At 45.5% G+C, this 14,345-nt stretch overlaps 1 protein-coding gene across 1 annotated transcript in view; it reads right to left on the reverse strand.

The window, feature by feature from the left end:
• mtcl3a (MTCL family member 3a) overlaps window positions 1–11,252 on the reverse strand; it is a 49,485-nt gene extending 38,233 nt beyond the window's left edge. The window contains exons 1-2 of the mRNA XM_064946859.1: window positions 10,249–11,252; window positions 9,891–10,058 (exon numbers count right to left, since the gene is read on the reverse strand). Coding sequence (XP_064802931.1) covers window positions 9,891–10,058; window positions 10,249–10,641 — 561 coding nt within the window. The 5' untranslated portion in view covers window positions 10,642–11,252. The remainder of the gene's footprint in view (window positions 1–9,890; window positions 10,059–10,248) is intronic.
• Between the last annotated feature and the right edge of the window lie 3,093 nt (window positions 11,253–14,345).

Genomic DNA, 14,345 nt, shown 5'->3' on the forward strand with positions numbered 1-14,345 from the left:
GGATGCTTAGTGGCAAACCCTGGTAGCTCGAAGACCCAGGATGCTTAGTGGTAGGCCCTGGTAGCCCCGAAGACACAGGATGCTTAGTGGCAAACCCTGGTAGCCTGAAGACACAGGATGCTTGGTGGTAGGCCCTGGTAGCCTGAAGTCACAGGATGCTTGGTGGTAGGCCCTGGTCGTCTGAAGACACAGGATGCTTGGTGGTAGGCCCTGGTCGTCTGAAGACACAGGATGCTTGGTGGTAAACCCTGGTAGCCTGAAGACACAGGATGCTTGGTGGTAGGCCCTGGTAGCCTGAAGACACAGGATGCTTGGTGGTAAACCCTGGTAGCCTGAAGACACAGGATGCTTGGTGGTAAACCCTGGTAGCCTGAAGACACAGGATGCTTGGTGGTAGGCCCTGGTAGCCTGAAGACACAGGATGCTTGGTGGTAGGCCCTGGTAGCCTGAAGACACAGGATGCTTGGTGGTAGGCCCTGGTAGCCTGAAGACACAGGATGCTTGGTGGTAGGCCCTGGTAGCCTGAAGACACAGGATGCTTGGAGGTAGGCCCTGGTAGCCTGAAGACACAGGATGCTTGGTGGTAGGCCCTGGTAGCCTGAAGACACAGGATGCTTGGAGGTAGGCCCTGGTAGCCTGAAGACAAAGGATGCTTGGTGGTAGGCCCTGGTAGCCTGAAGACACAGGATGCTTGGAGGTAGGCCCTGGTAGCCTGAAGACACAGGATGCTTGGTGGTAGGCCCTGGTAGCCTGAAGACACAGGATGCTTGGTGGTAGGCCCTGGTAGCCTGAAGACACAGGATGCTTAGTGGCAAACCCTGGTAGCCTGAAGACACAGGATGCTTGGTGGTAGGCCCTGGTAGCCTGAAGACACAGGATGCTTGGTGGTAGGCCCTGGTAGCCTGAAGACACAGGATGCTTGGTGGTAGGCCCTGGTAGCCTGAAGACACAGGATGCTTGGTGGTAGGCCCTGGTAGCCTGAAGACACAGGATGCTTGGTGGTAGGCCCTGGTAGCCTGAAGACACAGGATGCTTGGAGGTAAACCCTGGTAGCTCGAAGACACAGGATGCTTGGTGGTAGGCCCTGGTAGCCTGAAGACACAGGATGCTTGGTGGTAAACCCTGGTAGCCTGAACACAGGATGCTTGGTGGTAGGCCCTGGTAGCCTGAAGACACAGGATGCTTGGTGGTAGGCCCTGGTAGCCTGAAGACACAGGATGCTTGGTGGTAGGCCCTGGTAGCCTGAAGACACAGGATGCTTGGTGGTAGGCCCTGGTAGCCTGAAGACAGGATGCTTGGTGGTAGGCCCTGGTAGCCCCGAAGACACAGGATGCTTGGTGGTAGGCCCTGGTAGCCTCGAAGACACAGGATGCTTGGTGGTAAACTCTGGTCGCCTGAAGACACAGGATGCTTGGTGGTAGGCCCTGGTAGCCTGAACACAGGATGCTTGGTGGTAGGCCCTGGTAGCTCGAAGACACAGGATGCTTGGTGGTAGGCCCTGGTCGTCTGAAGACACAGGATGCTTGGTGGTAGGCCCTGGTAGCCTGAAGACACAGGATGCTTGGTGGTAAACCCTGGTAGCCTGAACACAGGATGCTTGGTGGTAGGCCCTGGTAGCCTGAAGACACAGGATGCTTGGTGGTAGGCCCTGGTCGCCTGAAGACACAGGATGCTTGGTGGTAGGCCCTGGTAGCCTGAAGACACAGGATGCTTGGTGGCAAACCCTGGTAGCCTGAAGACACAGGATGCTTGGTGGTAGGCCCTGGTAGCCTGAAGACACAGGATGCTTGGTGGCAAACCCTGGTAGCCTGAAGACACAGGATGCTTGGTGGTAGGCCCTGGTAGCCTGAAGACACAGGATGCTTGGTGGCAAACCCTGGTAGCCTGAAGACACAGGATGCTTGGTGGTAAACCCTGGTAGCCTGAAGACACAGGATGCTTGGTGGTAGGCCCTGGTAGCCTGAACACAGGATGCTTGGTGGTAGGCCCTGGTAGCCTGAAGACACAGGATGCTTGGAGGTAGGCCCTGGTAGCCTGAAGACACAGGATGCTTGGAGGTAGGCCCTGGTAGCCTGAAGACACAGGATGCTTGGTGGTAGGCCCTGGTCGCCTGAAGACACAGGATGCTTGGTGGTAGGCCCTGGTAGCCTGAAGACACAGGATGCTTGGTGGTAGGCCCTGGTAGCCTGAAGACACAGGATGCTTGGTGGTAGGCCCTGGTAGCCTGAAGACACAGGATGCTTGGTGGTAGGCCCTGGTAGCCTGAAGACACAGGATGCTTGGTGGTAGGCCCTGGTAGCCTGAAGACACAGGATGCTTGGTGGTAGGCCCTGGTAGCCTGAAGACACAGGATGCTTGGTGGTAGGCCCTGGTAGCCTGAAGACACAGGATGCTTGGTGGTAGGCCCTGGTAGCCTGAAGACACAGGATGCTTGGTGGTAGGCCCTGGTAGCCTGAAGACACAGGATGCTTGGTGGTAGGCCCTGGTAGCCTGAAGACACAGGATGCTTGGTGGTAGGCCCTGGTAGCCTGAAGACACAGGATGCTTGGTGGTAGGCCCTGGTAGCCTGAAGACACAGGATGCTTGGTGGTAGGCCCTGGTCGCCTGAAGACACAGGATGCTTGGTGGTAGGCCCTGGTAGCCTGAAGACACAGGATGCTTGGTGGTAGGCCCTGGTAGCCTGAAGACACAGGATGCTTGGTGGTAGGCCCTGGTAGCCTGAAGACACAGGATGCTTGGTGGTAGGCCCTGGTAGCCTGAAGACACAGGATGCTTGGTGGTAGGCCCTGGTAGCCTGAAGACACAGGATGCTTGGTGGTAGGCCCTGGTAGCCTGAAGACACAGGATGCTTGGTGGTAGGCCCTGGTAGCCTGAAGACACAGGATGCTTGGTGGTAGGCCCTGGTAGCCTGAAGACACAGGATGCTTGGTGGTAGGCCCTGGTAGCCTGAAGACACAGGATGCTTGGTGGTAGGCCCTGGTAGCCTGAAGACACAGGATGCTTGGTGGTAGGCCCTGGTAGCCTGAAGACACAGGATGCTTGGTGGTAAACCCTGGTAGCCTGAAGACACAGGATGCTTGGTGGTAGGCCCTGGTAGCCTGAAGACACAGGATGCTTGGAGGTAGGCCCTGGTCGTCTGAAGACACAGGATGCTTGGTGGTAAACCCTGGTAGCCTGAAGACACAGGATGCTTGGTGGTAGGCCCTGGTAGCCTGAAGACACAGGATGCTTGGAGGTAGGCCCTGGTAGCCTGAAGACACAGGATGCTTGGTGGTAGGCCCTGGTAGCCTGAAGACACAGGATGCTTGGTGGTAGGCCCTGGTAGCCTGAAGACACAGGATGCTTGGTGGTAGGCCCTGGTAGCCTGAAGACACAGGATGCTTGGCACCCTATTCCCTACATACAGCAGTGCACTACTTTTGACCAGGGTCCATAGGAAATAGGGAGCCCTTTGAGACAACCACAGGCTTTGTATAACTGTCTATAAACTAAACTGTGGCAGCAGGATGTGGCTGAGAGGAGAAAACAGCTTTTACAATGGAGCTAACCCCTCCCTGCACATCGCCAGGCTATGCCAGACCAACATTCCAGTCATTCATATAGAACACTGTGGACTCACACAGAACCATCAGAACACTGAGGAACAACAAGTGAATTCTAGAAGCTGATGTGGTCTGACTATCATTAATATAGAACACTGTGGGCTCACACAGAACCATCAGAACACTGGTGGAACAACAAGTGAATTCTAGAAGCTGATCTGGTCTGACTATCATTCATATAGAACACTGTGGAATCACACTGAACTATCAGAACACTGAGGAACAACAAGTGAATTCTAGAAGCTGATCTGGTCTGACTATCATTAATATAGAACACTGTGGACTCACACAGAACCATCAGAACACTGGTGGAACAACAAGTGAATTCTAGAAGCTGGGAGGGTTTTGATCATGGAATAGTTTTAACATTGAACATAGTTCTTTTTCATAATTAGTGAACAGACTGTACTGTTTATATTCGAAGTACTGGTCCAACATGGAATCCTGACAGATGACTAGGTCATACAGTACAGGGGCCTACAGTACAGGGGCCTACAGTACAGGGGCCTACAGTACAGGGGCCTACAGTACAGGGGCCTACAGTACAGGGGCCTACAGTACAGGGGCCTACAGTACAGGGGCCTACAGTACAGGGGCCTACAGTACAGGGGCCTACAGTACAGGGGCCTACAGTACAGGGGCCTACAGTACAGGGGCCTACAGTACAGGGGCCTACAGTACAGGGGTCTACAGTACAGGGGCCTACAGTACAGGGGCCTACAGTACAGGGGCCTACAGTACAGGGGCCTACAGTACAGGGGCCTACAGTACAGGGGCCTACAGTACAGGGGCCTACAGTACAGGGGCCTACAGTACAGGGGCCTACAGTACAGGGGCCTACAGTACAGGGGCCTACAGTACAGGGGCCTACAGTACAGGGGCCTACAGTACAGGGGCCTACAGTACATGCTTCACCCACAATCACTGTCTCACACATACACACACACACACACACACACACACCCTCTGCATGTACACACACACACACACACACACACACACTGTGCATGTACACACCCTCTGCATGTACACACCCTCTGCATGTACACACACACACCCTCTGCATGTACACACACACATACCCTCTGCATGTACACACACACACACACACACTCAGCATGTACACACCCTCTGCATGTACACACACACACACCCTCTGCATGTACACACACACATTCAGTTCCTATGATTCAGTCATGCTTTAAATCCAGACCTATGTAAGGAGACCTACTGTCTGTCTGTCTGTCTGTGTTTGTCTGTCTGTCTTCAGACCCTGAATCCCCTCATCCAATTGATTGGTCACACATTCACAGATCCCAGTCTGTGTAGCCACTGATTCTCTCTGGCATCATGTGATGCCAGCATGACTCTTCTAACCACATCACAGGCCTCTGAAAGATGGCTGACTGTGTCCTACAGTAGTGACACAGAGAGATATTATAGAGGGAGATGGCTGACTGTGTCCTACAGTAGTGGCACAGAGAGATATTATAGAGGGAGATGGCTGACTGTGTCCTACAGTAGTGACACAGAGAGATATTATAGAGGGAGATGGCTGACTGTGTCCTACAGTAGTGACACAGAGAGATATTATAGAGGGAGATGGCTGACTGTGTCCTACAGTAGTGACACAGAGAGATATTATAGAGGGAGATGGCTGACTGTGTCCTACAGTAGTGGCACAGAGAGATATTATAGAGGGAGATGGCTGACTGTGTCCTACAGTAGTGACACAGAGAGATATTATAGAGGGAGATGGCTGACTGTGTCCTACAGTAGTGGCACAGAGAGATATTATAGAGGGAGATGGCTGACTGTGTCCTACAGTAGTGACACAGAGAGATATTATAGAGGGAGATGGCTGACTGTGTCCTACAGTAGTGGCACAGAGAGATATTATAGAGGGAAATGGCTGACTGTGTCCTACAGTAGTGACACAGAGAGATATTATAGAGGGAGATGGCTGACTGTGTCCTACAGTAGTGGCACAGAGAGATATTATAGAGGGAGATGGCTGACTGTGTCCTACAGTAGTGACACAGAGAGATATTATAGAGGGAGATGGCTGACTGTGTCCTACAGTAGTGACACAGAGAGATATTATAGAGGGAGATGGCTGACTGTGTCCTACAGTAGTCACACAGAGAGATATTATAGAGGGAGATGGCTGACTGTGTCCTACAGTAGTGACACAGAGAGATATTATAGAGGGAGATGGCTGACTGTGTCCTACAGTAGTGACACAGAGAGATATTATAGAGGGAGATGGCTGACTGTGTCCTACAGTAGTGGCACAGAGAGATATTATAGAGGGAGATGGCTGACTGTGTCCTACAGTAGTGGCACAGAGAGATATTATAGAGGGAGATGGCTGACTGTGTCCTACAGTAGTGGCACAGAGAGATATTATAGAGGGAGATGGCTGACTGTGTCCTACAGTAGTGGCACAGAGAGATATTATAGAGGGAGATGGCTGACTGTGTCCTACAGTAGTGGCACAGAGAGATATTATAGAGGGAGATGGCTGACTGTGTCCTACAGTAGTGGCACAGAGAGATATTATAGAGGGAGATGGCTGACTGTGTCCTACAGTAGTGACACAGAGAGATATTATAGAGGGAGATGGCTGACTATGTCCTACAGTAGTGACACAGAGAGATATTATAGAGGGAGATGGCTGACTGTGTCCTACAGTAGTGACACAGAGAGATATTATAGAGGGAGATGGCTGACTGTGTCCTACAGTAGTGACACAGAGAGATATTATAGAGGGAGATGGCTGACTGTGTCCTACAGTAGTGGCACAGAGAGATATTATAGAGGGAGATGGCTGACTGTGTCCTACAGTAGTGGCACAGAGAGATATTATAGAGGGAGATGGCTGACTGTGTCCTACAGTAGTGGCACAGAGAGATATTATAGAGGGAGATGGCTGACTGTGTCCTACAGTAGTGGCACAGAGAGATATTATAGAGGGAGATGGCTGACTGTGTCCTACAGTAGTGGCACAGAGAGATATTATAGAGGGAGATGGCTGACTGTGTCCTACAGTAGTGGCACAGAGAGATATTATAGAGGGAGATGGCTGACTGTGTCCTACAGTAGTGACACAGAGAGATATTATAGAGGGAGATGGCTGACTATGTCCTACAGTAGTGACACAGAGAGATATTATAGAGGGAGATGGCTGACTGTGTCCTACAGTAGTGACACAGAGAGATATTATAGAGGGAGATGGCTGACTGTGTCCTACAGTAGTGACACAGAGAGATATTATAGAGGGAGATGGCTGACTGTGTCCTACAGTAGTGACACAGAGAGATATTATAGAGGGAGATGGCTGACTGTGTCCTACAGTAGTGGCACGGAGAGATATTATAGAGGGAGATGGCTGACTGTGTCCTACAGAGACTAGTGGAATACTGTCTAGTGGATAGTGATAATATATAAGGACTATGCATGATGAGAAAAGACTGATGTCGTGCCTGTTGCTGCGCAATATGATTGAATTGATGAAGTAGGCGTTCCATTCCATTCTATTGCATTCTATTGTATCATATAGTATAGTATAGTATAATATAGTATAATATAATATAGTATAGTATAGTGGTGTATAGTGTAGTGTAGTATCATATAGTATAGTATAGTACAGTATAGTATGGTGTTGTATAGTATAGTATAGCATAGTATAGTATAGAATAGTATAGTGTTGTATAGTATAGTATAGTATAGTAAAGTACAGTATAGTATAATATAATGTTGTATAGTATAGTATAGTACAGCATAGTGTTGTATCATATAGTATCATATAGTATAGTGTTGTATAGTGTAGTGTTGTATCATATAGTGTTGTATCATATAGTATCATATAGTATAGTGTTGTATAGTGTAGTGTTGTATCATATAGTGTTGTATCATATAGTATCATATAGTATAGTGTTGTATAGTGTAGTGTAGTATCATATAGTGTTGTATCATATAGTATCATATAGTATAGTGTTGTATAGTGTTGTATCGTATAGTGTAGTGTAGTATCATATAGTGTTGTATCATATAGTATCATATAGTATAGTGTTGTATAGTGTAGTGTTGTATCATATAGTGTTGTATCATATAGTATCATATAGTATAGTGTTGTATAGTGTTGTATCGTATAGTGTAGTGTAGTATCATATAGTGTTGTATCATATAGTATCATATAGTATAGTGTTGTATAGTGTAGTGTTGTATCATATAGTGTTGTATCATATAGTATCATATAGTATAGTGTTGTGTAGCGTAGTATCATATAGTGTTGTATCATATAGTATCATATAGTATAGTGTTGTATAGTGTTGTATCGTATAGTGTAGTGTAGTATCATATAGTGTTGTATCATATAGTCTCATATAGTATAGTGTTGTATAGTATAGTGTAGTGTGGTATCATATAGTGTTGTATCATATAGTATAGTGTTGTATAGTGTTGTATAGTGTTGTATCGTATAGTGTAGTGTAGTATCATATAGTGTTGTATCATATAGTATCATATAGTATAGTGTTGTATAGTGTTGTATCGTATAGTGTAGTGTTGTATCATATAGTGTTGTATCATATAGTATCATATAGTATAGTGTTGTGTTGTATCATATAGTGTTGTATCATATAGTATCATATAGTATAGTGTTGTATAGTGTTGTATCGTATAGTGTAGTGTAGTATCATATAGTGTTGTATCATATAGTATCATATAGTATAGTGTTGTATAGTGTAGTGTTGTATCATATAGTGTTGTATCATATAGTATAGTGTTGTATAGTGTTGTATCGTATAGTGTAGTGTAGTATCATATAGTGTTGTATCATATAGTATCATATAGTATAGTGTTGTATAGTGTTGTATCGTATAGTGTAGTGTTGTATCATATAGTGTTGTATCATATAGTATCATATAGTATAGTGTTGTATAGTGTTGTATCGTATAGTGTAGTGTAGTATCATATAGTGTTGTATCATATAGTATCATATAGTATAGTGTTGTATAGTGTTGTATCGTATAGTGTAGTGTTGTATCATATAGTATCATATAGTATAGTGTTGTATAGTGTAGTGTTGTATCATATAGTGTTGTATCATATAGTATAGTGTTGTATAGTGTTGTATCGTATAGTGTAGTGTAGTATCATATAGTGTTGTATCATATAGTATCATATAGTATAGTGTTGTATAGTGTTGTATCGTATAGTGTAGTGTTGTATCATATAGTGTTGTATCATATAGTATCATATAGTATAGTGTTGTATAGTGTTGTATCGTATAGTGTAGTGTAGTATCATATAGTGTTGTATCATATAGTATCATATAGTATAGTGTTGTATAGTGTAGTGTTGTATCATATAGTGTTGTATCATATAGTATCATATAGTATAGTGTTGTATAGTGTAGTGTAGTATCATATAGTGTTGTATCATATAGTATCATATAGTATAGTGTTGTATAGTGTTGTATAGTGTTGTATCGTATAGTGTAGTGTAGTATCATATAGTGTTGTATCATATAGTATCATATAGTATAGTGTTGTATAGTGTTGTATCGTATAGTGTAGTGTTGTATCATATAGTGTTGTATCATATAGTATCATATAGTATAGTGTTGTATAGTGTTGTATCGTATAGTGTAGTGTAGTATCATATAGTGTTGTATCATATAGTATCATATAGTATAGTGTTGTATAGTGTTGTATCGTATAGTGTAGTGTAGTATCATATAGTGTTGTATCATATAGTATCATATAGTATAGTGTTGTATAGTGTAGTGTTGTATCATATAGTGTTGTATCATATAGTATCATATAGTATAGTGTTGTATAGTGTAGTGTAGTATCATATAGTGTTGTATCATATAGTATCATATAGTATAGTGTTGTATAGTGTTGTATAGTGTTGTATCGTATAGTGTAGTGTAGTATCATATAGTATCATATAGTATAGTGTTGTATAGTGTTGTATCGTATAGTGTAGTGTTGTATCATATAGTGTTGTATCATATAGTATCATATAGTATAGTGTTGTATAGTGTTGTATCGTATAGTGTAGTGTAGTATCATATAGTGTTGTATCATATAGTATCATATAGTATAGTGTTGTATAGTGTTGTATCGTATAGTGTAGTGTAGTATCATATAGTGTTGTATCATATAGTATCATATAGTATAGTGTTGTATAGTGTTGTATCGTATAGTGTAGTGTAGTATTATATAGTGTTGTATCATATAGTATCATATAGTATAGTGTTGTATAGTGTAGTCTTACCTGTGCGATTCTGCATTTCAGCTCAGCTCTCTCCAGTTCCCAGGCACATCTGTCCTTAGTGTACTGCAGCTGTAGCTCGCTCCTCTTCGACTCCTCTCTCTTCACCTCGAGCTGCACCTCCTCCACTACAGTCTTCAGATCCAACAAAATCCTTCTGTTCTCCCCACCCTGAGAATCAACACCGCAAAACAGAGTTGGCTGTAGTTGGTGACCCACAATACATACATTCAGAAACACTCCCGAAACAAAAAAACAACAACATCGTAATGCAACAAGTAGTGAACCAGATGTATCATCAAAAACTTAGAATAAAATATCTCCCTGTGCTGAAGTGTGAAATTATTTCAATTAGGCCTACTTGTATCTCAGCAACTTGTCTTAAAAGTATCTCCTTCTCTCGTATCCATTCTTCCTTGTCCTGTCCGTGGCGTTTCTTTAAGTGTTCAAACTTCTTTCTCAGGCGGGAGTGATGAGTCCCTGGCTCTTGCGCCCGAACTTGTCCCCGAGGAAGCTCCAGTGACGTTCCAAGCGATCCAGGATGAGACTGTTCGTAGAACTGAGTGACTGTTGACGGGGAGGAGAACGTCCTGAACGGGCTGCGACTCTTCCCTCTGCCCCTCTCGCTTTCTCTTTCCAGACGCGAGCAGGGAACGAATTCCCAGTCCTGCGCTGGCACGTACCCGCCGCCGCAGCCGCCGCCTCCTCCTCCACTACGCAAATCTGACCCATTTCCAAACGCAGCATTCCACATTTCTCAACGTGCAGAGACAAACAAACACAAACTGACGACAGCCTTCGGTTGACCGGTGCCTTCGGTTGTAGTTGCAGCAGCAACATAATTATCCGAAGCCGGCGATTTCCCCGGCGGTGTCCGTGTCTCTCAACGCTGAACCAGCAGCACTTCCAGCCCATGCAGCGATGTGCGTATATGTCCCTTCCATGTCACCGCGCCGTGCCAAGGTCAACAATCGGTCATTATGCGGCGGAACTCTACTGATGCTATCTGGATTTATTATCCAAATTTATGTAGGCTGTTCATTATTCCTACATTGAAAAGTATAGTAAAATGCTATGCTACGGCTATCGCCTAGGCTACTGTCCTGTACAGGTCACCGTGTGGGTGAAGAACACCCAGTAGGTTGTTGTTACGTGGACAGGACGAGTACCCAATAATACACACAGCCCACTGATGTAAGAGCTGACGACTATTTTTACACCCTGTGACCACGCATATCATTTTACTCAATAACCCCACTGTGTAGCGTAGACTACTAAGTAACGGAGCCGGTCGCGCGGAAGCCACCGGTTGAAGAGATATTAATCATGTCTGTTTACTACCGGGACCACTATGTCGCGGGCTCTAAAGAAGTTGTGACTGCGGAATGTGGATCAAGTGGTAGACTAAAGCTATCCAAACGGGTTGTGATCGGGATCATAGCGATAAATGTGTTCAGCTCGCTGGTTATAGCCTAACGGTTGTTTATTGGCTTCACACGCAGAATCAGAAGCCAAATGTTGCACAGCCTGTCAATGCGCACGCACGCACGCACACACACACACACGCGCGCACACACACACACACACACACACACACACACACACACACTCACACATACAGTAGCCAAGCCAAACACTGGAACCACGTTTCTGTATTCGCAGTTAGTTTGCATCCTATTTTGCTATAAGGCTGTGCTCCGTTATTTCACAAGACCTTTCATTGCCTTAAAATCTCTGAATAGATTCAGGACATCTGGAAACATCTTACCTGTTATGTCCAGCTGTGTAATATCTTATTAAAGATCTCCAAAAACCAAAAACACAAAAATAAGCTATCCAGAAAAACTGGTCTTTCTGGTCAATTGTTAATGAAAATCAGAGTGGTCCCTAAATCCAACGGAAATAACCGTCTTGGTCAGAGCTCTCTATATCTTTTCCTGATGCCTTTTTTTCATTGGACAACTCGACCAGACGAGCCACGAAAGCCCCGCGTACTTCTCCCTCACAGCTGGTCTTAATACCGTTTCTGACGTCATATCCCCACCGCCGGATGAGAATCGCCGTGTGTTCCCGCCCCCGCCCCGCCCCCACCGTCTCAGTAACCAGTAGAATTTACGGGATAAACAATTCCATATCCAGCACAAATCAAAATCAAATGTTATTGGTCATGTGCACATATTTTATCAGATGTTATCGCAGTTGTAGCGAAATGCCTATGTTTTCTAGGTCCAACAGTGCAGTAATACCTAACAAAAACACAACAATAATATACATTATGACAATATAGGAATAGAAAAGGAGTGTTCAGCAGTAGTTATATAGGATGAGCCTTGACTAGAATACAATATATATATAACAGTATAACTTTAGACCGTCCCCTCACCCATACCCTGCGCGAGGGACTCTCTGCACACATCAACAACAATCACCCATGAAGCATCGTTACCCATCGCTCCACAAAAGCCGCGGCCCTTGCAGACCAAGGGGAACCACTACTTCAAGGTCTCAGAGCGAGTGACGTCACCGATTGAAACGCTATTTAGCGCGCACCACCGCTAACTAGCTAGCCGTTTCACATCCGTTATATACATGTGTGTATATATATATATATATATATATATATATATATATATATATATATAGTAAGTGGGTAAAACAGTATATAAACATTATTAAAGTGACCAATGTTCAATGACTATGTACAAAGAGCAGCATTTACTAGTTTTCATTTAGTTTATTTAGCAAATGTTTGTTACTTACTTATTTAAAACTCATTGTTGGTTAAGGGCTCATAAGTAAGTATTTCACAGTACTCCAGGTGAATGCTCTGTTGATGGATTAGGTGTCCCTAACACTGCTCTACTCCAGGTGAATGCTCTGTTGATGGATTAGGTGTCCCTAACACTGCTCTACTCCAGGTGAATGCTCTGTTGATGGATTAGGTGTCCCTAACACTGTTAAACTCCAGGTGAATGCTCTGTTGATGGATTAGGTGTCCCTAACACTGCTATACTCCAGGTGAATGCTCTGTTGATGGATTAGGTGTCCCTAACACTGTTATACTCCAGGTGAATGCTCTGTTGATGGATTAGGTGTCCCTAACACTGCTCTACTCCAGGTTAATGCTCTGTTGATGGATTAGGTGTCCCTAACACTGCTCTACTCCAGGTTAATGCTCTGTTGATGGATTAGGTGTCCCTAACACTGTCAAACTCCAGGTGAATGCTCTGTTGATGGATTAGGTGTCCCTAACACTGCTATACTCCAGGTGAATGCTCTGTTGATGGATTAGGTGTCCCTAACACTGTTATACTCCAGGTGAATGCTCTGTTGATGGATTAGGTGTCCCTAACACTGCTCTACTCCAGGTGAATGCTCTGTTGATGGATTAGGTGTCCCTAACACTGCTCTACTCCAGGTTAATGCTCTGTTGATGGATTAGGTGTCCCTAACACTGTCAAACTCCAGGTGAATGCTCTGTTGATGGATTAGGTGTCCCTAACACTGCTCTACTCCAGGTTAATGCTCTGTTGATGGATTAGGTGTCCCTAACACTGCTATACTCCAGGTTAATGCTCTGTTGATGGATTAGGTGTCCCTAACACTGCTCTACTCCAGGTTAATGCTCTGTTGATGGATTAGGTGTCCCTAACACTGCTCTACTCCAGGTGAATGCTCTGTTGATGGATTAGGTGTCCCTAACACTGTTAAACTCCAGGTGAATGCTCTGTTGATGGATTAGGTGTCCCTAACACTGCTATACTCCAGGTGAATGCTCTGTTGATGGATTAGGTGTCCCTAACACTGCAATACTCCAGGTGAATGCTCTGTTGATGGATTAGGTGTCCCTAACACTGCTCTACTCCAGGTTAATGCACTGTTGATGGATTAGGTGTCCCTAACACTGCAAATGCATGGACACTATACATAGATAGGTACTGTGTGGGTTTACAGACTGGGAAAACTATACACCCACAGCACACTGTTGTCCCTTCCTGCCTTTTGCATCAGAGTTCTGGGGGACCTCTGAAATAAGGTTAGATGAGACCATTCACTGTTAACCTTGTCTACTCACCTAATAATATACGGTGTCTCAGCCCCAGAGGTGTGTGGTCTTCTCCAGTGTCTCAGCCCCAGAGGTGTGGTGTCTTCTCCAGTGTCTCAGCCCCAGAGGTGTGTGGTCTTCTCCAGTGTCTCAGCCCCAGAGGTGTGTGGTCTTCTCCAGTGTCTCAGCCCCAGATGGGTGTGGTCTTCTCCAGTGTCTCAGCCCCAGAGGTGTGTGGTCTTCTCCAGTGTCTCAGTCCCAGAGGTGTGTTGTCTTCTCCAGTGTCTCAGCCCCAGATGGGTGTGGTCTTCTCCAGTGTCTCAGCCCCAGAGGTGTGTGGTCTTCTCCAGTGTCTCAGCCCCAGAGGTGTGTTGTCTCCTCCAGTGTCTCAGCCCCAGAGGTGTGGTGTCTTC

Source organism: Oncorhynchus masou, chromosome 29, assembly GCF_036934945.1.
Source record: "Oncorhynchus masou masou isolate Uvic2021 chromosome 29, UVic_Omas_1.1, whole genome shotgun sequence".
Taxonomy (NCBI): Eukaryota; Metazoa; Chordata; class Actinopteri; order Salmoniformes; family Salmonidae; genus Oncorhynchus; species Oncorhynchus masou.